This window comes from Pelecanus crispus, chromosome 3 (assembly GCF_030463565.1).
Source record: "Pelecanus crispus isolate bPelCri1 chromosome 3, bPelCri1.pri, whole genome shotgun sequence".
NCBI lineage: Eukaryota > Metazoa > Chordata > Aves > Pelecaniformes > Pelecanidae > Pelecanus > Pelecanus crispus.
In genome coordinates, this window is record NC_134645.1 from 37,429,333 (window position 1) to 37,456,490 (window position 27,158).

Sequence of the window (27,158 nt, forward strand, 5' to 3'; positions counted from 1 at the left end):
CTGGAGATGTTTTAGTGCCATCTCATTGCTTTGTCCCTGCACGATGTTTTCTGCAGAAGTGAAAAAGGAAACCAAACAATGATAAAAATGGGATAGAAGCAAAGACAGAGGTGCAGGCAAGCACAACCGTGGGGCTGGCATCCAGCTTTATGTTTGGTACCCGAATTCCAAGCTGTCTTGTCTGATATGAGCTCTTGTCTGTCTGAGGAATATATATGCCTATATGAGAATCACCTAGGGTCATTAGGTTTCAATTTAATTTATATTTTCTCTATTTCCAGAGGACAAGAGTGGATGTAGGGATATACCAGCTGCTTGTGTTGAATGAGAACTCCTAAACCATATCATCTGGTCCCCCCTGTCCTAGCAAGACTAACATCAATATGTTCTTACACCATCCTGAAACCTAGTTTCTTGTCTTGGAAACCTCTATCTTCTTCCTGTAATCAGCTCCATGACCCTTAGAATTTAATGTTTATGTTCTCTCCTGTGGTTTAAGTCCATTATTTGACCTGTCTTCACTGGATAAATATCTGACTTGCTGTAGGCTGTGTCTGTCCTTAGGCTTCTGGAGGAAAAATTGCAATAAATTCAACAGGTACTGCTGTCTTTTCAAGCAGTATTGGAGAAGTTATCATTCGATAGGATTAGTACTGGCATTCTCTCTCATTTTGATTTTCTTTTTGCTATGCCACAGCCTGCAGGTCTACTATAATTATACTTCAAAGTTCCCACACTTTTATCTTCCCTTCACAAAAAAAACCCCAAACAAAACAAACAAACAAAAAAAAAGGGCAATACAAGGAGGAGAGTGTTCTGTCCTAAAGATGAGATTCATATACCTGGGATGTTTGCACTGTGATTCAGTGCCTGGTTTTAGGCATTTCATCACACAATGGCTTGTATAACTCCAGACTGAGCTCGTATGTGCTGTACCAAATGTATGGGGAGAGTTAGGATATATAGTTGGACCCTGCCATATTCAGGTCAGCACTGGTTTAAAAAGCCAAGCTAAAACACCCTGCCTCTTGACACAGTCTCTTGCCTATGAAGTTATATTGTTTTCAGATCAGAGTTTGGAGCATGTGGCAAGAGATCTCACGTTCATGGGAACAGTTCATTTGCATACCATTTAGGCACCCACAAATGAGATTTGCAACGTGCAGGGCAGGGGAGATGCTTATAGAGGAATGGGTTAAGCTGTACCTTTCAAAAGGAGATGACTCTTGGGAAGAGGGGGAGGTACCTGAAGGTGCTCAGCATTCACAGCCACAAACCATGCCAGAGAGATGTCTGGCAGTGCTTTTGTGCAAGAAAGCTCAGGTGAGGTGCTTCCTTTTCCTTCTCTCTCTGCTTATGTCTGAATAGCCCAATTCTTAGAAAACTCAATGATAGGAAGAAAATACACGCTCCAAGCTTGTCTTCTGGTTTTGAACCAATTTGAATCTTCCAGGAAAACGCCCTACCCATCAGTCTGTTTTGAGTTAGCAAAAGGGGCCGTCTGTGACAGCTGGCGTTAAAAACATTATGTCTGGTAAGGGAGGCAGATTTCGAGTTCCCATGCGAAGCTGGAACTCTGTCGTCTTTGCTTGTTTGTCGCCGGGGCTGCCGTTTGCCGGCAAGCCCTGTTGGGCTGCAGCCGGCGCGGCGCGGCCGCCCCCCCCCGCCCCCGCTTCAGCACCACGGCCAGCGCCGGGGCCCGCGGCTCTGCGGCACCGCCCCCCCCGCCGCTCCGGGGCTGGAAAAGCGGGCTCGTGTCTGTATCCTCTTGGAACACATCCCCCTCGGGCCTCGTCAGTCTGGATTTACATCGCTGAAAACATACCCATGCTGATAGCCTGCTCTCGTGGTCCTGTAAAGCAGGAAGAAAACGTAGCAGTGCTGGCGCATAAGTTCCGCGAAAGCAAAGATTTGGGTTGGTGTAAATTGCTGTAGCTGTGTTGGCTTTTACAAAGGCCAGTCTGATTTATATCGGTTGAAGATTAGCCATTATGAAAGGTTTTTCCTGCCTGATCCATTCTTTTAACCTCTACTGGCTTTAGTCAGAAGGTAGTAAGGCCTTCAAGCCTTAGCCTATCAACTGTAGTTGGATTTCTTCATGTACAGTAGAGAAAGAATACTCATTTATAAATGTGTCTCTTTTTTTAAAAAAAAAAAAAAACAAACCCAAACCACCAAACCCCAGCACCTTCCATGGAAATGTATGGTCAGAAATCAGGTGCTTTGGGTCAGGTTTATAACAGATACAAACTGACCTCACCTGAGGTTCTGTCATGTTGATTTATTTCTCTGAGAAATAGTCCTTTAGTATAGTAGCTAATCTCACATGGGTTTATCAGGAAAGATCTGGCTTCCTGGATGGAAATCATTCAATCTACTTGTTGCTGAATACTGCCTGAAAGTGTTGGCTAATTCTACTCAACTTGGCTATTAAATTACCAGTGACAGGCTTGCTATGTGCTTTAAGGCATAAGAAAATCTTCCATTTTATTCCTGATAATGGAGAGGTATGATGAATTTGCTTCTCCCCTTTAATAAATGCATTTTTTGTTTATTCTTAAAATACAAAATGCTAAACTCTCTTTTCAGATCTGTCCTGGAAAATCTTGTTCAGTAGTGGATCCATGCAATTTGTTTGTTTTTTGTGCTCACCTCTCAAATTACCAAACATGTTCCTGCAAATTCTGTCAAAGACAGACGTCAACCAAGGATATGTTCAAAGTACTGGGCAGTATTTTAACCACCCATGTTCCTGTACTTGTCACAGATCACTTGCAGGCTAAACACCAGCCTGGTCTTTAGAAACGGTTGCTGCTAATAGTACCATTTCTTTTGGTGACGAAACCATAATGTGGAGGGAACTTTTTCCAGAACCAGGTTCTCATTAAGAACTGAGTCTGCAAAGTGCTGAGTGTCCTCAGTTGGAGTAGGAGGTGAGACTGCTCAACAGTTCCCAGGTGGTGCTAGCATTTTTGAGACTGGGACAAAATGCATTGATACTTTCCTTCCAGAGTATCAAAAATATCCGGATGTATACTCTGCCTGACTTTCTGTTATGCCAAAGTACTGCTCATAAAGATTATAGTTGTAACTAGCTCTTATGACTGTCATTCAAGGCCTTCTATGTTGAGGGGTATTTGAAATGGCTGTAAAGAATATTCTGAATTAAAATTCAGTATATGACTTTTCTGCCAGAAGCTGCTAAATGTTTTATTAGAGTTTGAGCAAATCTATTTGTGTCTTTCCCGCTTTTGTTTAGAGAGGATAAAATTAATGATTTTGTTTTGCCTTGTCTACTCTGCTTTTTATTATCCTATGTATGTTTCTCTGCTTATGCTGAATCTATGCTTAATACATCTGAGGCCAGATTCACTTCTGTTACAGGCAACTATAATTTTCATTGTGCGTGATTTTAGTCTTACATCTTCATTAGTCTGGAGTGTCTTCTGCAGTGCTGAGATCCAAATCTGGCCATTGGATTTAATAGATTATTGTAAAGTATCCTTGCAAAAGGTGCAGTTCATGTAGCAGCACTCTTGTAGAGCCATTGAATACCAAGTCACTGCAGTCATGGGTTTTATTGCTTTACCACCCTGACAACTATTTTGTGACTTGCTTTTATCTGGTACTTGGTTAAATTATACTCCCTTGTGGTCAGTATTAAAGCAGATTGCTCTGTTTTAACTTTTTTTTTTAAAGTTATAGGGGGCTTTATGTAGTACACTTGCAGCTTTTTTTGGTAACGTGTATAATCTTGTATGTTTTCTCAAGGTTGGGGAAAGTTTGCTCGCTTGACCCGGGCCCTCACAAGCAGCCGAGGTGTGCTGCAGCAGCTTGCTCCAAGCGTGCAGAAAGGAGAGAATGTTCACAAGCATTCGCGACTTGCTGAGGTAACGTTTTCTTTCCCTGAAAAACCATAAAGAAATGTTTTTAGCCTTTGTGGGTATGTTGTCTCTGCATGAGACAAGCACTGTCTGTCCCCCTTGTCCTGGGAATCTGAAGCCTGGTGGCAGGCATGGGAGCTCAGAATATGGCACGCGTGCTGTGAAATGTGTCCTGCAAGAGTGGAATGGAAAGTGGTGTCCAGAAGACTTCATGTAACCTGACTGGTGTTGTGTTCCATATCTCAGCAAAGTCTTATAATGGCATTATTATTAAAGTAAAACTTTCTTGCTTAGTTTCCATTCTTCTGAGCACCTCAATGTTAGTAGGATCTTGGACTATTCACTTGTGTAAAATTGAGGTGAGAAAAACTCAGGTTAGTACAGAAGGAAATTCTGGAGAATCCTTGACACAGTTGTTCTCTGCATTCATTTATGTCTAGTTCTTTTTCAGTGGGATCCCAATCCTGCTTTACAAACTGGTTAAAACATATGTTTGAGTTACTGGTTTTGTGGACAGAACAGCTGTAAGATGCCACAAGCGACACTGCAGACAGATTAGGAAAATGAAACCTTGTGATTTAAGTACACTCTCAAAGTTTTGTGAAAAGATCCAGGCAGAGAAGGGTCCTTGAAGTACTTAGGGTTTTAGGGCTTACGCCATGAAGTGGGGAGAGACTGTCCCAAGTTTCTTGTAGCTGTCTTCTGGGCCAGCAGCAGGGCCTTCCTGGTGTAAAAACAGCTTAGGGCACATCTTGATATGGCGTTAATGACAGTATGGCCAATATAACATGGCACTTCTGTATCACCTATTGCTGTGAATGCTGTGGCAGAAGCTGTGACTCTTGTCAGTAATTCTTAATCTTCCTGTGTAGCTGGAAGTGTAAGCCACTGATGGGCTCCATGGGGTCTCCATATAGTCAGTACTCTGTTAATTTTGCCCTGTATATGTCTTAGTTTCTATGCAAAATAAACAACTCCTGCCCAGGCCTGTACTGTTATCACATGTGATGATGAAAGTCCCAGGGACAGGAGCTTGCCTATTCAGTATTTAATACAGATACAGTCCAGAATGGAAAGCTGACTTCTTTTGGAAGTACAGAAATAACATAGATCATACTAGCACAGGGGAGGGGCAGATATTCACATGGAGATTATACTGTAGCAATACCATGTGATTATCACATGTCCACCCTGAGGTGTCTTTAGTGTCCTGGAATTTGGAATAGTCTCCTTCCTAATCCTACTCAAAGCTTAGCATCAAATAGTCCTTCCTTCTCTTTAGAGGTCTACCCTTGAATTCGTGCTGAAATGTGGGCAGTAGAATGTAAGGCAAAGGGTCTGAGGTTATTCTCTTTGGCTCAGTGAACCTCAGTCTGCACCTAAGTGACTACACATTACTGAAACTTCTTGCAAGCCGATGTGCTCAACAAGTCTTTGCAAGTATTCTAACTGGCACAGCCAGTTGATTCATTACAAGTAATAAAAGGCAAGTGTATAGTTTACATGTCTGAAATTAGTTTCTTTAATTGCCAACTGAATATTGCAGTCATTATTTTAAAAAGAAATTAGCCCCAACTGTGATGTTAGGTACCTTTTTGTGTATCTGCTGTAATTCCACTTAAGTCAATAGGACTACACTAGAGAAAAGCAGAGTGCAGATAATCATACAGGCAAGCCCACTGTTCTTCCTTTGTAGACATATGGGGTGCGGGGCTTATTCTGGAAAGATCTCTTGGTAATATTGAACAGGGGGTCTCTAACTGTTCCCTGTTGTATTTTCAAATCTTTTTTTTTTTCCTTCATCTCTGCAGTAGCCTATTTGAAATCTTAAGTTCAAATTAAAATTCTTCTTTTTATTTTCCTACTCACTGTGGCATTTCACATAAATTTGGTTGCTCGAGAAGGCTCTTCATTTATTAGAATATTATTTGTGTTGCTCTTGGTTCTTTATCACATTTTTTAATATCTGAGGAGCCAGTTGTGTCCTAGAACCTGAGTGGGGCAAGGTGTTGTACAAACACAAAATAGGAGCCTGCCACAAAAGCTTACAATTTCTTTTATCACTTATGAAATATTAGCTTAAGAAAGGTGTTAGTGGCAAACTTTTAACCATAGGCTATGGATAATATGAGCAGTGTCTATTAAGCCTCAGTCTCTGACTTTTGGCAGTATGTGTTGATTTGTTTAGCCTGACTTTTCTAATAGCAGTCATACAAAAACTGCTTAAATTAATTATGCAATTAATGCAAGGGTGTTAGGTAACTCTGAAAGTACATTTTGCAATAAGACTATAAAGTAATCAATACATTTCTGTGGCTTTATCACCAAGGAGCTGGCTGTAGGAACCATTCTTCCTGGTCACTGCATAGTATACGTCCTCTGCACCTACGGTGTTAGCTGATGTATTCTGCATATTTACCAGGCAGATCTGGGTAAACAAGATTGTGTCATAATTTAAAAAATGCAATAGTTATGAGAAATAAAAGCAGAAAAATTATAATGGTGCTTAGCAGCACTGCTTAATAACAGAACTTCTGCCATTTCTTTTTTAAACCTTGTTTACCGGGGACTTATAACTGCCATTAAAATTTGCTTCAACTTGTGGCTTAGCACCTAGCCCTTGGCTTGGGAGCAACTCGTGTGGGTGCCTGTGAAAACAAAAGCAAGGGAGAGTGAGAGAAAGCAAATATGTGTGGTTGAAAACACAAACGGGAGAGATTAAGCTGAAAATGAATGATTATTTCTGTGGGTTTTTTTTCCCCCAGTCATGCAGTCTTAAAAATAAATAAATCATTGTAACTACTTGTTGATGCACTTTTATGAGTCCTGACTGGTGATATATTCACCATTTTTTAACAAATCTGGGATTTTTTTTTTTATTTTGTTATGTTAAAAAAATGAACACAGCCTTGTGAAACCCATGATGAAATTTGTTGTTTCAGCTCTTAAAATAATATTCTCTGGCTTTAGAGAGTTATTAAAACATCATGCATCATTACCACAAATAATAAACGCAGATAATACAACTGTAGTGGCTGGTGAATCATACGTAATTGGAATAATACTTTCATTAATAACTTTCTGAATAAAATATTTCTTTTACTATGGTATAACTGCATAATAGAGAAAAGTCTTCCAAAACCAGGGCTGTTTCAGTTATTTAGGAAATTATAGTAATGAAATATTTGTTCAATGCACATGGGTGGAAGGAAGCTCAGCATATCGGTTTATATAGTTGTGTACATTTTCTTCATGATTACTTTCATATTCATCTCCTGGGTTTTTTTTTTTTTCCTCTCCAGGAAAAGTACCTTTACAAGCAGTTTAAATCTAGTTAGTTCATGTAGGTGGGTAACCACTCCTGACTGCTTCAGCAAATACTGTGTTTCAGGTTGGCACTACTCTCCCTAGAGGCTGGAGTGCAGCAAGAGCACCTTGGGATAGGGCAGAAGGTACTTCTCTTTGCATCTACCTGGCTTTGCTATATGGTGCAGAGAAAGTGGTGTTTATAGCTTTTAATTTCTAATGACCCAGGGGTAGACTCTGAGTGGCCCTTGGTGTGAAAAGTGCAGAGAAGAGCTCTCCTAACTTCCAGTGCAGCAACCTGACAAAACCTAGAGCTTTAGCACTAAGCTCTGTGGACTTCCTTTCATTATCTCTGTACAGCACTGAGCTCTCTTGTTGTACGTAATGCTAAAAGCACATGCTTGTTCTCTGAGATAATTAAGCTTCGTTATAGGTATTTTTCTCTTCCTTCAATGAAAATTAAAATTTGGTGCCTTTGAAAGCTCTTGGCTGTCAGTCCTGGAGGCTGCAAGACCTTTGCCAATCTGTAAAGCAAGCTGCCTTTCCCCAGAGAGGTAGCATGAGCTGGGACAGTGCCCTTCTTCCATCTCAAGCTGTGAAATGACAGTTCATCTCTCTAGCAATGCCAGCAAGATACAGTGGTTTTACAAGGTGCACGTTAGTGACGCGGTGAGAGGGAGGCAGGGCTAGAAGTTGTCACCCCCACCCCACCCAAACAAAAGACTGGAGACACCCCAGGCTTGCTGCAGGTGGCTTTCCCCACCTTGCGAGTGATTGATATCCCTACGTCACTCCTTGATGCCCATCTCCTGCCCTGTCCCTGCCCCTCTTTTCGAGATTCACACCCACACTGCTGGCACACATCCTTCCACTGGAGACCAGCTAAAGCCATGGTCCCTGGTCACTCTTAATAGCCATTGGTAGAGCTTAACCAAAGACTCCAAGGTGGTAGTGGATGTTCAAAAGACTTATTAATTACGTCCCTAGCCATTCAGATAGTTTAGAGTACGTTTACTTTCTAAATAAAAAGGGAAGGAGACATCAATCCTTTTATTTTCCTGTGCTGTAGCCCTTTGAATCTCAAACAAGCTAGGGGAGAGTGCTTTGTGCTTGGTGATGACATTTTAAAACACTGAAGCAGCAAAGTTGTTTATTTTCTTAATGAGTTGAAACTAGAAGTCTGTTTTTCTCTGCATTCAGTTCAGTTTTATATCCCTGCAGTTCCATGGGATTTACTGTAATTTTTTTTGATTTACAGCAAAATAACGGACACCAGAATTCAGCCCCTTCTTTAGTGCCAAACAGAGATTGTTCTTGCCTTTATTCCTATTATTCAGGTATATGGGAATACATTCATACATTTTCCAGTAACTTTAGTTTGGATGATGCAAAATTTCTGCAAGTTCAGTGGTGGCCAAAATGGAGTGCATTATACAATTTTCAACCTAGAACTTATGTGTGTATATGTAAGAATCAATCTGACAAGAACTAACAAAACTATTTTTTCAGTGTTTCATGGTTGAGGTTTCTGTGCTGATTAGAATGATTGCCAAAATGTTTTACATTTTTGTATAGTATCAGAGGCTAAAAAAATAAGCTCTAGGAGATGTGATTGCAAAAGAAGCAATTACGTTTTCAGCCTGCATTTAAGGGGTGATACAATCTCCCCATGCTAGTAACATCTCAGCATTAGAACTGAAATTCAGGTAACTGACTGAAAAAAGTTACTACGTGATAGAAGGTGCTTGGTTTTGCTGATCAGTTATTCCAGTGAGTGAATATTGCAGAGGACTCTCCTTGCCCAGTGAAGCATATTTCAGGGTTCGGATGTTATATTAGGGCTGCTACTCATGCAAATCCTCATAAAAGCCAGTAGTAGCTCAGTGCTTTCCAACTGATTCAGATACAGGTGTGATATTCAAAAAGGAGGGCAGGAGGTATTTGCAATATTGATCTTGGGCTAGAACTTTTGTTGAGAAAAGACATCCTAACATTTGTCGTTGAGACTGCAAACAAGCCCTGAAGGGAATGATGCTCTGAGTACACACACTAACTCAGTACGCAACCTGTGCCTCTTCCAGTCACTACTTGTGATTTCTGGGGACTGCATTGGCTGGCTAGTGCCTCCTGCAGAGAAGAGACTGCTTCTGTCTTGTGTTGCTTCCAGCTCCTCTCACCACAAGACAACTTTTTATTTTTAATATTTTTTTCTTTTTTTTTTTTTGGTAGTGTGGAGAACCTGCATGAATTGGGATCAGGAGTGGCAGAGTACTTAATACTGCAGTGGATGTGTCTGAGTCCTAGTTTGGTCTGCAAGGGTTCTACTTAGGGGAAAATGTTCCTTTTTCCTCTTTGCTGTCATTCTAGAAACTCAGTGAAACAAAAAATCCCAAGTCCTCTTATTTTTTTCAAACTGTTGATGCCTCTGTGCTAACATGCGGGTCTCTGAGCAGGTCATGCTGCTTCTCTTCTGGAGGACATATTGGGCTCAAAGTCAGCAGGCTTGCAGCTCCCATTGTCATTTACACATGTGCAAGGGACTGTGATATGACAGTGTCTGACACCTGTTGTGCACAAGAGTAAGTGATTATGTGAGGTTCAAAGCAGCAAGGAACTTGATCTGAGGCTGTTTTGTCCAAGTAGAACTCTTGTAGCTGATTGTTCTGTTTTGTCTCCTTTGGCTTAATCTGTTGGAAAAAAGCCCACCAGTTCACAGAAAAAGAACAGTAAAAAGCACTCAGAAAAGCCTGCAGATAAAAATCCATGTCCAAATAATTGACGTTTAAAAAGCTGAGATAAGGAGCATGAAAGGAAGACATCCTCCTATTATAGCTATGTTGTCTGATCTTTTCCCTGAGAAGGTGTCCGTTTAATTTCCTTCCCTGCTCCCTGTTGCTCTGAACTATGATATAAATAAATGTGAAAAAGGAACCATGCTCCTAAACAGTTCTCACAGGTTCTATGAGTTTAGCATTAGCAAACACATCTCACTTGAGCAAACCTCCATCTTCCTTTCAGTTTTCACCCATAACTCATCCAGGGTAAATTTCATTTTAAAATTTAACTTGTCTTTATTTGGAGACAGGTCCTTCATGTTTGTTTTACCCTCATGTATATCCATAGATGTAAACCAACACATTCTTGTTCACAGGTATGTAGAAGAAACTTTAGTTCTCAAGATTCAAAGACATAATCATACTCTTTTTGCACTAGTGTGCAGAACCAGAAAAATAGACTTAAAATGGGCAGCACTGATGGAGATTGCAGTTATGCAAAACACTTGGAGCATGTGCTCAGCTTGAGGCCCAGGGTTTAAAACACAAGCTGACAGATTATCTTTTGCTGCAGTGCTTTTTTGAATTCAGACCTGACTGCATTGTAACTTGACTGTACACCATCAGATCTTCTCTCAGTGAAAAGTTAAAGATCCAAATGAGTTTATTGAGGCTATTGATAGTTATCCATGGGCTTTGGTCCTGCACAGGGCAGAGAAGAGGAACAAAGGTGCATGCATTCATAATAGATTGTAGTATAAGACTATTTCAGATACAGTATAGTGAAGAGTTAAATAGACAATATTGAGAAGCTATGTGGTCCAGTGGTCCCGGTGCTGGACTGGAACTGAGAAGTTGCGGTATTGTTCCTGGTTTTGCCATTGATTTCTATTTGCAACTGCCTTCCCACCCATCATTTATCTGTCTCATCTATTTAGACTGCTGAAGGAGCTTCTCTTCTCTATATGTCTTGGATACCCAGCACATTAGGCTTAGTGTCAAAAAATAATTAATGGCATCAAAAGAAGCAACAACTATTCTTAGGTTGATGCTGATTTGTTTAACAGGATACTTATCCTGACTTGCTTACCATTTGGTGGTGATAAAAGGAGTTAACGGACATGCATTTTTGTCAACTGCTGTACTGAGCTTGAGAATCTACAATGTGAAAAATAATGTTAAAAAATTAAGCATGTTTTCTTTTTCTCCTGAAATCTCTGTGACTACAGGTACTGCAGCTGGGCTCTGAAATCCTCCCACAGTACAAACAAGAGGCACCAAAGACTCCGCCACACATAATTTTGCATTATTGTGTTTTCAAGACTACGTGGGACTGGATCATCTTGATTTTAACCTTCTACACTGCTATTTTGGTCCCTTACAATGTCTCCTTTAAAACCAAACAGAACAATGTGGCGTGGCTAGTAGTCGACAGCATTGTAGATGTCATTTTTTTGGTAGACATTGTGCTTAATTTCCATACCACCTTTGTGGGGCCAGCAGGAGAGGTGATCTCTGACCCAAAGCTGATTCGCATGAATTACTTGAAGACCTGGTTTGTGATTGATCTGCTCTCATGCTTGCCATATGATGTCATCAATGCATTTGAGAATGTTGATGAGGTCAGTATACTAGTTCTACTTCCATCCATTAATTATTACTTAATGTTTGGGGGGAGGGGGAGGGAGAGAAGAAAGAAATGTATGCTTTTTAGTATATTGAATTAGTGTACATATGTCTCTAGTAGTTGCCCTCAGCCCATGTAGAAGTTTGCTCATGCATCCTAGCCAGAAGGGTCCATATTTAACTGCACTGGGAGAGGCTGAGGTCTTGGTGTCAGAAATCCATGTTTATTTTCCTTCATTCTGCATCCTCGGAGGAGGATGTTCGGGAGGACAGGCAGAAGCAGACAGCGGAACCTCTGCACAACACTGAGGAAAACTGCTTATCTGACTTACTATGAGTATCTTGCACTGGTGTGTCAAGATAGTTTCTTGGGGCAGGGTTCTTTTGCTTTCACTGTTGACTCAACAGGATATGTCTGCTAATGGCAATTCTTCACACGAACAATTGGAAAGTGTAATACACTTTTCTCAGCTGCTTCTAATACAATGTAGCAGGTGCCAGAGGCAGGCAGTGAATCGCTAAATCTTCTTAGACCCCCAGAAAGTACTGTGTTGGGTATCTGGTGATTCATGCAGCATTGTTTGGCAACAGTTGCTTTAGAGGAAGGTGAAGCAACTGAAGATGCTGTTTTGATGCTTGCTTGGTAATTCCATAATTAGAAGAAAGGATAGGGAGAAATCTGGAAATCTAGACTCCTCCTTAATTCTTGCTCATTTCTTCGGGAACAGGCCACAAGCCAGCAAAGGAACTAACATTCAGACACTTAAAACCACAATACTACCCTGTTTCAACTGCTTGTTCTCCTACTGGATCAGGCTGCCAAGGAAATATTCCTAAACTAAATATATTAAGGTTCCATGCCTAAATAGTTCAGGGAGTTAATGAATTGTTAATAAAATCTTAAAGAGGATTCCAGCAGTCCACTTTTTAATTACATGTTATAAAATCTGTACCGTCAACTAATTATGTGTCTGTATTTATTTGTGACACATACTAAACCTGTAACATACATACACATCTCATCAGTGCTTAGTATTTAATTTTCAGTCTGTAAAATTAAATTTTTATGAGTTCCTTTAAAATATGCCCATGTTATAAAGGACAACCTAGCTATTAAAAGAAAATTATGCTGAGTGAAATATCTGGATAAAAACATAAAACTGCATTACTTTTGTAAAAATACACTATGCTGTTTTTTATCAAATTTAAACTATTTTGCTCAATGACTTGAGGACAAGTAGGCAAACTATTGGATGCAGTGGAAAAAACATAATGTTATTTGATATTTAATTCCCTAGAGAGGTTTTCATTTTATATAAAGCTGCAGACTGAAATAACACAAATGAGATCAAGCAAAAAAGCCTTGTGAGACCTGTCCTTAAATATTTGTTTGTCATAAAAAGGACCCAGGCTGCAGATTACTGTGCAGGGTTTTCACATATTACTTTGTTGTGGCACTGATAAAGCAATGGAAGGAGTGGCTATATGTCAGTTTCTGACATTTAGCCTGAAAGATTTAAAAAAAAAAAAAAAAAAAAAGGGAAGGAAGCTTTTCACACCTCCTGCAGATAGTAGCAACCTGCTGATGATTTTGCTGGAGGAACATTTCGTAACTGTAGACTGGTGAAGTGACCTACAGAACATCCCTGAGGAAAATGTATATACCAGTGGCTGTGACAACCCTTGAGCTGAGCACAGGCACTCTCAGACTCATGGTAGCAATTTTGCAGAGAAATTCTTGTTGTGTGAGTTTGAATTTCTCCAGGTTCTCCATCTCAGTGTTGCCTTGTAACAATGAGGAGCTGATTGGTACTTAAGTTTTCCTATGGTTCTTCAACAGTCTCCTTAATCAGTGTAACAGTGTTCGTTTTAGTTATTCTAGCTATCGTGCCCAAGGAAAAGAACATTTTTCTTGATGCTATCCTTTCAAGACTGTTCGTCTCTATTTTCCTTAGTGGATTCTGGCATTTAGCTGGTATAAATCATTGTAGGGTCATTAGAGCAGAGTTTCCACTGGTGTAAATTGCTGTACTTCTATTAAGGGCTCATAGACTGGTTTACAGGACCTGAGGGGCTTTGCCAGCAATGCCAGCAGAATAACATAGTGCACATCAGGTGGGGATTTAGGACAGTATATGCTGATCACTGTTTCATGAACTGCCTGTAGAGAGAAAGATAACCTATTATTAAAGGAGGAAAAAAAACCAAAGCCACATTCAAGGTGTCTTGAAATTAGAAAGGCTTTGCCTTTATACCTTCTTCTCTGTTGTGTAGAGCATACCCTTGTGGTCAACTCCCTTTCTTTCAAACTTGCTGGTTTAAATTTTCCCTGTCTCTCACCCTGGATTATACACCATATTACTTCACAGTTGGATTAAGTCAGCTGTGAGGCTGTGCTGCTCAAGTTATAAGTAGCCGAACTGGATTGTTATCTGTGTGTCACTTTGATTTTGCTAAAGGGAATTCCCTTGGAGCCATGTGACTGGAGTTAGTAGGTGGCCATGGCTGCTGCAGGGATTTTTTTCTTTTTTTTTTTAGTCCTAACGTGAATACTCTTAAAAAAATTGCCAGACATTAAATGATACCCAGTGTCAAGAGTGGTGATAAAATGAGATGAAGAATATGAATTGCTATTTTCCTGTTTTGATGTTTTCTATATATGATTTTAAACAGAAGGAAATAGAATCCTGGCTTTGTTGCAGTCCCTATAGCAAAGGAGGACTGGGGCAGATAGAAGCTCACTGTTTTTTCTGCCTGCTGTCATTCTCTGTTAAAAGAAACATCACTGAAGTCACCGAGGACGTCATGGAGGAACTAACTTGACAAGTCAATTTGTTTTTAAGAATGCTGTAACTACTGTGATGGAGACGAATTGATTTGCAAGGGACATAGGACCTGGAGCTGAAGAAATAAAAAGCTGTGTATATAGGGTGTTGAGGCTCTTTTGGCTCTGGGTAATTTTGGGACTGTCCCATTACTTAGCTCTTGATAGATTAATAGTGAAATCATTTTTGTCAACTTTAAAGTGATCCACTAATATAAGACTAATTATAAAATGAAACTAGAGTTGATCAATATTTTTGACAAGCAGATACTCGTTTTAAAAAATTCTGATATTGAATTTTTCTTCTATTTTGAAGTAACTTTTTGTTTTGCAATTTACTTCATTATTCCATTATAAGATATAATGGAAAATATTTTCTTGAAACAAAATTGAGTGTGACTTCTGTGTTTTTCAGGCAATTTAAAAATTCTTTGGGTTTGTTGCAGTTTGGAACATTAGTATATTTTCAATTCACATTTTTTAATATAATTGAAATTCCAGTTTCCTCTCTGTTGAGAATATTTTTGCCCACAAAAATACTGTGCATTAATTAACTATTAATCAATACAACTATTAATAACTACAATTAATACAAGAGGCACTTCAGTATGAATAGCCACATTCTACAGATGGAAGAGGAAAGAAAAAACATTAATGTCTTTGTTTAAGGCCATAGAATTAAATATAAGAATGTATGAAGCTTCTGATCTCAAGTGCTGTGCTCAAAGAGACAGTACAGTATCTCATATTCAGACATGAACAGAATTCAACAAATGAAGGAACAAATAGCTGTAGAGAAATTTCTATTGTTACCCAAATGAAAGAAAAGTTATAAATGTTTCTCCTGGCTTTTCTATATGGGAAGCTAATTTTACAGTTAAATATGAATTACTTTCGTGACCTGCCAGAGAACTTCAAGAAAAGAAAATATTCTGCTGATTGGTGAATCAACTTAATGCTAGGCTTGGACTTTCTGCTGTTAAGACAATACATTGTGCTGTAGTATCGTTTGAGTAAGAAAAGAAAATATTGCTCTAAAATTTACACAGCCCTTAAAACATGTGGTATTAGTCTCTTCTGAATTTGAATGATCACAATAACATTTGTCAGTAATCCCTTAAAGTAATTAGTATTACTCCTCACTTAAGAAAATACCACCTACTTTGGGGATTAATGTTATCTTTTTGTGTTCAGACATCAATCAGTAGATGTAATAAAAAACAGGCTTAAAGGAAATTCCACACATTTTGCCAAGAACAATGCAATTTAAGACTTTGAATTCCAAAGGCAAGTTGAAGCATATTTTTGCAGTGTCAGCTTGAGCAATTTTATACTGTGGTTTTCAGCATTAATACCATAAGATATAATTTATATTGGAAAAAATCTGACTTATTACATGTGACACTGTTGTTGTGAAATCTCATGGTAGGAGTGGAATACAGTCATGTCACCACCATATAAATCTCTGAAATAGGGAGTTTGTAGTAGTAATTGCTATCTGTATTTGAACGGAACACTATGATCAATTGTTGGCTGATGCCAAATTGAGAACCATATATCACTCTTATTAGCTGAGGTAGAAGAGAAATAAATGCATAGTAAAAGATCATCAGGGACGATGTATTCAACATAAATGATCTACCGTTCACTTAAGTGGGTGAATAAGAGAGAGGCTGGCATGTAGGCAAAGAAGATATACAGTTTTGAAAGGACAAAATTTATGATGATAAAAAAAGTCCCAGAAAAAACACAATACAGAAGTAATAGAAGTAAATTAAGCATTTAGTGCTAAGTGAGCATGGTGTAGCTGGAAAGTAAGCAGTGAGTTGTGAGAGGAAAAAATGAATGTGTTGCTGGCCAGATTTTTGGCAACTCTCTGAGGCAGTACTTTTGCAATAGATTAATTTAAACCTTGTTAGTGGAATAATCTCTCATGCTAATACAAATTAGCTATCTAGGAATTACTGAAGCAGCTACACTGAAAAGCACGCAACTTCCCTAGACTTGTTTTACCATTTGCTTGCAATAAGGGGCAAGGGAATAAATTATCATGTTTATAGTTTTATGGAATAAACAGGGGTCCAGAAAGAAAGAGTTTGGGTTAGATGAATTTTGCAAACTGGAAAATACAATTTTTAAACTCTTTTAAACTGTAAACAGCTGTGTAACATGAAATCTGTTTGAAACTGTGTGTAGTTCACACTTCTTATTTGGATCTGTCCAATTAGGCAATACTGTGTTTTGCATGTGAGTCTATTGATAAATCTGATAATGAATGAATATTTTTCTGTGGCTATTTAAAAATAAAGTAGTCATAACCTACTTTCTATGTAATACTCATAACAAAGCAGCTAAGTATCACAGGGTATGATCCAGGCATAGAGGAAACGTTGGCAAATTGTGGTTCTTGGATGTGATGAGAGTAGATGAGAAGGGATTAGTGAGACCCCCTGGACTGGGTGACTCCTTACTGGTGTTCCTGGGGAAGACTCAAGCAGTTGGGTTACTGTACCCAGGTGGGGCAGTGGGAGGGCTGGAGCATGGGCCTTGGGTTGGGGGGTGTGGTGGTGGTGGAGGTTCACTTGGTTGGGTGTCCCCTTGTGAGGGACCCCTGAGAAATAGTGCAAAGCCCAAGGGAGGTGTGTGCTCTGGGCTGTAACCTGCCAGAGGCCCTTGGAGCAAGGCTAGGGGGGTTGCTGGTGTGGCTCCTAGGTGGTGTTGGGAGCTTCAGAAGGAGCTTGGGGGCCTTGACCTGTGGAAGAAGGGGAGTGCAAAAGAAAGGAAAGACAATCATGGAGGAGGAGTGGTGCTGCTTGTCTGACTTTTGTAGGTGCCTCTGTACTGCAGCATGGCCCCAAGGGGCTGTGCCAGGCAGGAATTACTCCTCAACAGGCAGGTAGGTGGAAGGGGTATTTGGCGAAATGCAAATGGAGTAAAGCAGATTCCTGGGGTGAGTGGACTGCCAGGATATAAACCAGGGAGGCAAAGAAGCCCTTACTGATCACAGTGTCTTGAAGATTTGATTCAGGATGTCTCTCTCTCTTGTCTGGGTTTGGTTTTTTTTTCCCCTCCTATTTTTTTCAATCAAATATGAGTTCCTCTAACTTCCCTCCTTGAAAACCCAACCTCCATGCTACTAATGAAATGCCTCTTTTATGCTACCCTCTGAATGGGCAGACTGCCTTTTCCCCCAAATTCTGTTTTCTAAATTGTGTTCATGGTGTATACAGGTGCTGCAGAGCTCTTCTGCCATTTAACCCATTTAGGGTTAAATTTAGGGCTAAAACCATTTAGGGTTAAATTCTCTCCTCTGTGCCAAGCCTGCTTAAGGTGTTTAGTTAATTTTAAATTCTGCTTGCTTCCCTGGTCTCCCCTATGTTCATACACCTTGGTGGCTTGGAGACATCTGCACTGTCTGCTGATGTATAGCCCCTCCCAAAAGAGCATATCAGAGAAGGATGTGTTGCTGTGTCCCTGCCCAACACCTACGCTGTCGGTTCTGCTGTGGCTGTTAAGATGCTAGTTAGCTCCTCTTCTGCACTGCTAACGTTCAGATTAGTTTTTTTGCTAAGTCACAGATAAGTAAGGGTGTTATTGGGTTTCAGGGCTACTTCACAGCTTTGAAAAGCATGATGTGATTCATCACATTGTTAAAGAGAGAATAGTTGTCTACATAAGCTATTCAATCTGTATAAGGCTAAAAGAATTAAAACATTGAATTACATTTTCCATGATAATGTATGGTGATAGCCTGTGTCCAAGAAGAGAGCTAATTGAATATATTAGATTCTGAATTATTTCAAAAAGCTGCTGTTAGAGTGATACTTACGCTATATATAAAGGGAAGCATCTTTCAGAGATGGGGATCAGTTATTCTGTTCTTTTTCCCCCATTCAGCATACCTGTATTGATCTGAGGCAGAAAGTCAGATGAGATGGCAAAGGGTATTTATTTGAGTAGCTAAATTGTTGCTTTGTAGTCTATTTCATATTAGGGATTGGATTAGAATTGGAAAGATGGAGTAGTATTAGATGCTGGTAACACTAAATCTTATTTGGGTGTTTTGCCTCTTTGAGATAAGTAAAAAGCTTCTGAAACTTAACGGCTTCTTTGAATTGGAAGCACTGGGAAGCAGATTGCTGTCTGTCAGGGGTAAATTTTTTATTTGTTAGTGTGGAAAGTGGGATTTCTTTAAATTGCTCACGTGTTATCTTTATCCTTCTTCTTCCTCTCAAAGTAAAAAGAAGAGTTTGTTTTCCAAGTGTGCGTGTATGAGTGTAAGGCAAGCGTGGACATAGTTTTATAAATGAAAAATCAGCCTTTCCATCTCTTCTCACGCCCTGTGCTGTTATACATTTATTATTGCTGTTTCTCCCTCGATTCTAACCAAGCTCACAGATGTCTGACTAAAATAAGCTTTGTGAGTCTAGAGATGTGCTTGCTTCAGTGCTGAAAACCACAGCAGTAACCAGAGGGTTGAGATACTGATTTTGACCTGTGTGCATAGTGTTATCTCATCTGTTGGCTGCTAAATATGGCAATCTGTAGGAAAGGTCATGTTCTCAGACCTAATTAAGAAAATCAGAAGAGGCAAATAACAGAAATGAGAAGTCTTAATAATGACCTGACAGGGCTGCCATGTTACTGCAGATAGGCAGAGCCAGGCTGCGGCACAGCTGACTTGAGAATCAAATGTCAGGAAAGAAGGCAGCATTTTCCATGGCTCTTGCCCACTTGTGGTAGTGATAAATTCAGTTCATTGCCTCCCTTTTCTGGATAAATAATTAATTTATTTTTTTGTTCTGTTTCTTTCTCATCCTTTTAATGGTTAGCTTTCAGTCTCCTGCATCTCCCTTTCACTGAGATGAAGCCAGAACTTTAGCAGTTACATGTGAGAGGAAAGTGCTGGAAAACTTAGAACAGATTTGTGTCAATACTGAATATTTCTCTTTTTTAAAATAGGTAGTAGATAGGAAATAAATTATACTTCCTTTGAGCCTAGAAAAAACCCTTAATGCTTGGGTTAAAGTGCATTTTCTTTCTGTACACATGGAAAGTAAACAATAGTGGCCTAAAGAGTGAATACTGTCATGCAGATTGAATCTATTACTAAAGTGTTAGTGTTACTATAGCTGTAGGAGGTGGGATAAAAGTTGTATTTTAGTTCTTTTCTGAAGTTGTTCATCTGACATCTTGTTTGGAAGGGAAAATGAATTATTTCCCATGGTTTTCTTTTTTTTGGCTGTAGTTAATTTTTATCGTTCCTCAAACAATTTGTTTTGTTTTTTCTAGGTGGAATTTTATTATTCAATGAATTGAGTTGAATTTAATTTCACAGCAACTGTTTTTCATTTGTACAGCATCTAGCACTTTGGTGTCCACTGTTACTGTTCTTGGGGACCATAATGACACAAATAACTAATAATTACTCTGCTACAGCCCTTACGTTTTCAAAACACTTCACACAGTAATTCATCATAATGTCTCTTCTCTGTCTCTTTTTATGGATATGGAAGTAATGGCACAAATCTTATGTTGTCTGATGCAAAGCTAGAGCCAAAACATGGATATCCTCGATCCTGTGTTTGGAGAGAAGATTGCTTACATGGCTGAGATATCAGTGTGGGACAAGGTGTGTACTGGCAGTAGATCGTGTCTTGCACAAAACAAAGAGATACAAAAGAAATTCTGTGTAAATGTGCACACTGTCTAGTGAGTAGGTCTAACTAATGACGAATTGTAGATGGAAATTTAGTTTTCAGAGTATTTAATGGACAAACTTCTGAAGCATTCTCTTTAAGTGTAAAATGTGGGTCCTGCTTTCCTGCAGAACTGAGGCTGATCTGTTTTTCTGTTGTGTTTGAGGTGCAGTTCCACTCTGCAAAGATTGCATGGGAGGAGAGGAAGGGGGAGGGGTTGTATTTATTACTTTAAGGATTTTTGACATTCAGGTTTGCTCAATCAGCAAATACAGAGTTAGTTATTCTGGCTCTCAGGGCTTTGAGCTTGCCCTTTGGTTTGGAGGGGAGTCGCTACAGAGTCTTCCATTTTCATGCATCAGCCCTCACTGGCAATGAAGGTAAAACTGCCAGCCTATTAAATATTTGTCAACAACATGTAGATATCAGCATTAGAATCTTGATTTAGTGTCATTCAGTTACTTCAAACAGTTTGATATATAAGTTTGTGTGAAATTCAGCATTTTCTGCCATATTTGACTATGTGCTGCATATTTCAGTAAGTGCTGCACACAAGTTATCTCTGTAAGCAAACATAGTAAAAATATACTATTTTTCCATCCTGGCCATATAACAGATTTCTTAGCTTCTGCATACCCCTAGGGGAAGGGATCTGTTGGATAGAGTACTAATAGGTGGAACTGTGCCTGAATAAGTCAGGCCCACATAGAACTTTGTGGGATATTACTTAGTCTTGTCCTTTCCCTGCCTGCCACACAGAAGTTCTTGATGGTGATCCTTAGAGCAGAGCATCTGGGGGTGCCTTTTTTGGGACCTGTAATGCAAGTGCTAGCTCTTTATGAACTAAGGTTTATCTATGTCCTTTGGGCAGAAGGAGGCTCTGGGTGGCTCTTAATCTGCCTCTCAAAGGTTATAGAAGTACCAGAGCTAAGAGGGTGGGACACGCATCAAGAGGAGTAAATTGAGTTCAGGCTCTTTTGCATGACATCTTGGAGCCATCTGTAAGGTAAAAGCATAAAAATAATCTGCACTGATAAGAGCATTAAAATGGACAGTAATCTAAAAGTACAGTTCTATTCTGGAAAATGGTAATCTAAAAATATCAATTTTGAATCCAGCAGATCTATTCCTGTGAGTATTAAAATATTACTTGCCAAATTTAGTGACAAAAAGAACTTTTTAAAGTATTGGAGAATGACCTGATTTTTTTTCTACTGTATCAGCTATGAAGCAGTCTATTACATTTCCATTGTTTATACCCATTTGAAATTCTGTCGCTTAGAATTTTTTGAGAGTTATATGAATGGTTATTTCCCTAGGCATTTCTTCCTCTTGATATCGATCCATGTAGAATAGACAAATCCTTTCCTCTGAGGAAATCAAATAGAAAATACTGTTAATGCTGAGATAATTTTTTTTTTTTCTTTTTAGCTTTTTCAGAACTTTTAGAATCTTATTGGCAATGCAGTCAGGTGAAATATTGTGGCTAATTTGAATATTAAATGCATCCTTTCAACACAACCAAATCAAGTATTTATTTTCTGTAAATAAGCAAGTTCTTTTGTACAAACCCCCTAATTCTTTCTACCTCTGATCAGAATTTGGTAGAATCACTTTCTCCCAAATGATGCAGTTCTATCATATTTTAAATGGTTTTACAAAATTCTTTTTGTGAATTTCACATGGGAAATTAGGATAAGAGTACTCTAAAAGCAAAGTAGTTTGTCTTAAACACTTTAAATCTAATTTCAAATGTTATTTTGTATTCCCATTTTTCATATCCAGTTTCTTAAACTCCCCTTATGTGATTCCCCCCCTAAGTATTTCTAATACTTGACTTTTTTTCCCATTTAAGAATTAACAAAATTCCAAACTTTTGAGTCTTTCCTGAATCATTATTATTTTTGTCTTTGGTGGGACTCTCACTGATAAACAGCATGTTTATTTTAAAATCCCAGTGATGAGTTTTAATTTTAAGAACAAATTTTGCACTACTATTTTTGAGCAAAAATAAAACTGGTATTTAGAATGCTGGGATAGAAAAATTTCCTGCCCTTGCCTGAGACTTGTAAGCACTGCATGATTAAAATACTTGGCTTTGAGACTGAAGCTAAAAGCAAGCCATTATTGGAGACTTCTCAAAATGTAAAACATTATCGTTTTGCTGTTAAAGTTTGTAAAGAAGAAAGGGAGAAATGGGCATTGATCCTGAGGAAAAAGGCCAGAAGGCTGCATTGTAATGTCAGAATGAGGATATTTAGAATGTAGAGACTATATGAGCTTGTCACTCAGGGACTTGCATATCCAGTTCTGAAATACGGTTATCACGTTATAGTTTTTTGTGTTTTCCCCCTTTGCTTTTCCTCTCCATACTGGGTGTTCAGAAGTATCTGCTTTCCCTCCCCTAGAAATGAAGGCCTTATGCCTTCTGTGTCATATTCTCTGAACTGGCATCAAGGCTTTGCTCCATTGTTTACAAAACAAAGCCAGGTATGGAATGAATGGGATATGGAAATTAAATTTTACTTTGTGCAGGAATTTTTGCATCAGTGACTTGAAATGTTTGGCATAGATAATAATGAAAATAATAGATCCCTTGATCTCTTCTAGATCTCTGCATATATCTCTGATTTAAAAGAAGGCTGCTTTTTAGTCTTTTTTTTTTCCCTTCCTTTTTACATGCACCCCCCCCCCCCCCCCCCCCCTTGTGTTAGATCTTGTCCAAATACTTAATAGAAATTGATAGTGTGTTCCCAGGTAACAAATTACATCTGTCTCTGAAAATGAGTCAATGTAATCATGACAAAGTCATGAAATAAAGAGGAAATACATTGCTGCAGTCCTAGGGAACATGAGTCAATATGCTTTATGGAATTATTTAATAAAACATCTCTTCTAGTGCACTGAACCAGCCTAAGATACTGAAGCAGTTGTATTTATGCAGGAATAAACAAACTTCCAGTAAAAGCTGGTGACCAGAAGTATGCAATTATGTATTTCCAGAAATACTCATTAAACCAGTCTGCTTAAATTTTAATCAGACTTCTGTGTATGAAACAGTCTTGATAAAAGGGAGTAGAAAAAAGAAGAAAGGATTTTTCTGAAATGCTGTTCAGATCTTCTAGTGCCCATTCAAATGGCTTTGAATTTTCTTATTTAACTTCTTGTGCATGGGATTGCAAATGTGTCTAAAAGTTAACAATACAAAATCCTACATGCTGGCTTAATTCTGTTTTATGGGAGCCATATTAGTATCAGCACAGAAATACTACATTGATAACAAAGCTGTCATAAAAAGAATATGATGTGTAGATTAGACAGTGAGATATTTGAAATAGTTAAGTTTTGTGTAGTCCATGTAAGAAATGTCAGAGGACTGATTATCAGTGTGTGAATTCTTACATGAAGTAGTCATAGGAAATGTGCTGTTACACTGGAAAAATTACAAATCATCAGGTACTTCCAGTACTTTTTGGCCTTCCTTATTTATCTTCCAGGTATGTCTGAGCTAAATACTGCAAACTGTGTTGTATCTGAGACATGAGAGGACATGTGTTGCCCAGGATCATAAGGAAGTCAGGAATAGCCGTAAGAGGTTCATGACTCCAGATGCTGGAGTGGATTCAGTAGGTGTCTGGATATGTTCCTCTCAACATTAGATTTCTATAGTTTAATGGTCAGGGACTTCCACATTTATTTTCAGTCAGCCTAAAGTAGCATCAGGATGCTCAGGGATGGTCTACTTGCACAACTGGATGTGCAATAAACAGCCTGTCATTTGAAGCCTTTACAAATGTATTTGTAGACGTATTCAAACCATCTGAAAGGGGAGTTCAGAGAGCAACCCATAAAATGTTAGTGGATGAAGACAAGAGTGCATATATCCATCCCTGAAAAGGGTCACCGACCTTTTTGTGTTTCACAATCTCTCTTTTCAGGTGTTATCTGATGACCATCTGTTTGTGATGGATCACCTCCTGTCTTTGGAAACCGCAGTTATGAATATTGTTGCTTTAATATTAAATTCTAATGGTCACTGTGCTTTATCCTTCTAGGGCATCAGTAGCCTCTTCAGTTCACTTAAAGTGGTCAGGCTACTTCGGCTGGGTCGTGTAGCTCGGAAGTTGGACCACTACATTGAATATGGAGCAGCAGTCTTGGTTCTGCTGGTGTGCGTGTTTGGTCTTGCAGCACACTGGTTGGCCTGCATTTGGTACAGCATAGGAGACTATGAAGTTATTGATGAGGATACAAACACGATCCGAACTGAGAGCTGGCTCTATCAGCTGGGGATGTCAATAGGAACACCTTACCGCTTTAACACATCAGGCTTTGGAAAATGGGAAGGCGGACCAAGCAAAGATTCCGTCTACATCTCCTCATTGTATTTTACGATGACCAGCCTCACCAGTGTTGGATTTGGGAACATCGCGCCGACTACAGATGGGGAGAAGATCTTTGCTGTTGCTATGATGATGATTGGCTGTAAGTATTAGGGATCTGTCTCTCACACACACGATGCCAAATAGCTGTGTGTCATGAATACAGATATCATAAGAAAATCTGGAATTGTGCCAGATACTATTATACAGCTGAAAATATTTTTGGTGGCAATATAGTTATTACCCACTTTCTTACCGGTTAGTTTTAAAATCACAAGTGGGAGTACTGCTATGACTAGCAAAAGTTCAGTCATTTTGGAGGCAATATTCTGTCAATATCCTTTCAATAATCTCTTGTAAGTAAACCATAAAATGTGTAAAGCCTGAAGTATTAAAAATTAATGCACCAGAGTGGGCACAGACAACCTTTGCGCCTCCATTTGGTATGTGGCAAAATCTTTGTATGTCTGAGAGCTGTATATATTGGACAAGTGAGTCGGTGAGTGGGAGGAGGTCCAAGAGCATCTCGTAAGGGAGGAAGAACAGTAGCTCTCTAGAGGCCATGAACTCAGCTGTGGGCTGAGCATACAGTCAGATCCTAAAGCAACTGGGACAATACTGGCCTTGGGCACCTCTGGCTCACGCTTCCTTGTCGCAAGGGATTCGTATTGCCAAGCTGTCCAGCTTTTGGCCATGTTGTGTCACTTCAGTGCAGGATTTGCACTCAAAGTGCCTTGAGAGTTACTTGGAGTTAAGAACCATATAGTGGCTACTGTTAAACTAGGTCATGTTTTTCTAGGTAAGGGTGGAATTTGAACCAAAATAAGGAAAAAAATAATCTACTTTGTACATGGAAGAGCATATCATTATATGGAGAAAGAGAGAAGCTTCTGTACAGTAATATTACATCTAGAGGAGAAAAAAGTCCCTGCTAAGCAGAAAATTCAGAACAAATATATAATGAAACTCAATTAGCAACACGATGCCTGTTATGATAGAAACTTGAAGCTTTGATTCCAATGTGTGTGTCATTTTACAGCAACAATGAAATCATGTACTGAGATTACATGTGCAGTGTTAAGCAAGCTGAAGGTTAGTGAGAAGAAGTATAGAATCATAGAATGCTTTGGGTTGGAAGGGACCTTTAGAGGCCATCTAGCCCAACCCCCCTGCAGTGAGCAGGGACAGCTTTAACCAGATCAGGATGCTCAGAGCCCCGTCCAACCTGACCTTGAATGTTTCTAGGGATGGGGCCTCCGTTACCTCTCTGGGCAACCTGTTCCAGTGCTTGACCACCCTCATTGTAAAAAATTTCTTTCTTATGTCTAGTCTAAATCTATTCTTCTTTAGTTTAAAACCATTATTCCTTGTCCTGTCGCAACAGGCCTTGCTAAAAAGATTCTCCCCATCCTTCCTATAGGCCCCCTTTAAGTACTGAAAGGCTGCAGTCAGGTCTCCCCGCAGCCTTCTCTTCTCCAGGCTGAACAGCCCCAACTCTGTCAGCCTGTCCTCATAGGAGAGGTGCTCCATCCCTCAGATCATTTTGGTGGCCCTCCTCTGGACCCGCTCCAACAGGTCCATGTCCTTCCTGTGCTGAGGGCTCCAGAGCTGGACACAGGACTCCAGGTGAGGTCTCACCAGAGCAGAGCAGAGGGGCAGAATCACCTCCCTCGACCTGCTGGCCACGCTTCTTTTGATGCAGCCCAGGGTATGGTTGGCTTTCTGGGCTGCAAGCGCACATTGTTGGCTCAAAGACAAACATTCTTGAGTGTGTAGGGATTGGGATATTTTAGCTATAAAAATTGTTAATTTTGTTCTTCTAGCTTTTTCCACTACTAATAAAACACCTGCATAGCAGAAGGGAAATTTATATAAAGCTTGGAGACAATTACACGGTTTCCTCATGAGAAGGTGCATTAGGCAATGTAGCAGTGTAGTACAGAACAGGTTTCCAAACATATTTCCTGATGAAGGTACCTGTTTAATAGGACATATCCTGACCTTTGACTTCCTGTTCATTGGGTTATGCTCATGACACTACCTAGACAAGAATAGCTAGTATTATTCAGTATTATTATTTAATATTATGAATACTGAATGAACATAACCTTCATACAATCAAGAATGTACATGGGGATATTTTGGAGCTGCACCTGCTCCAACTCTTCATATGAAAATGTGGTGGAAAGAAACTGAATTTATGCAAGATTAATGTTGATAGATATCTGCTCTGAATTCTAAAATGAACTTTAATTTCAGCAAGTTGTAAAAAATAGTCTTCTGGCAATTTTCAATCTCATGAATGCAATCACATTTGAGGGAAACAATTTTGTTTAGACTTCTGGAACCTTACATTTCTAACCCTGTAACTGTCTGTGTATCTGAGCACCTTTATCCAGTGAACAACTACTTGGAAACCATTAGGACTGTTCACAACATGTGTTTGTGGGAACGGCAACTAAGTAATCCAATCTTTGAGTTTACCTCTGTTTTTTGTAGGATCTTGATTGCTTTTAACATGCTGAAGTTTTCAGCTGAGGTCATTCCTGAGGGTAGGAGGAACAAAACTGATTTGTTTACTTTGCAGCTATTTAGAGCTTAATTGTTGACAGACATTCTTCCACCATAAAATTTTATCTTAAAATAACACTGTTTTGCCTGTA

At 39.3% G+C, this 27,158-nt stretch overlaps 1 protein-coding gene across 1 annotated transcript in view; it reads left to right on the top strand.

The window, feature by feature from the left end:
• KCNH1 (potassium voltage-gated channel subfamily H member 1) overlaps positions 1 to 27,158 on the top strand; it is a 185,411-nt gene that overhangs the window by 29,757 nt on the left and 128,496 nt on the right. Inside the window, exons 5-7 of the mRNA XM_075707277.1 lie at positions 3,772 to 3,890; positions 11,194 to 11,586; positions 24,169 to 24,598. Coding sequence (XP_075563392.1) covers positions 3,772 to 3,890; positions 11,194 to 11,586; positions 24,169 to 24,598 — 942 coding nt within the window. The remainder of the gene's footprint in view (positions 1 to 3,771; positions 3,891 to 11,193; positions 11,587 to 24,168; positions 24,599 to 27,158) is intronic.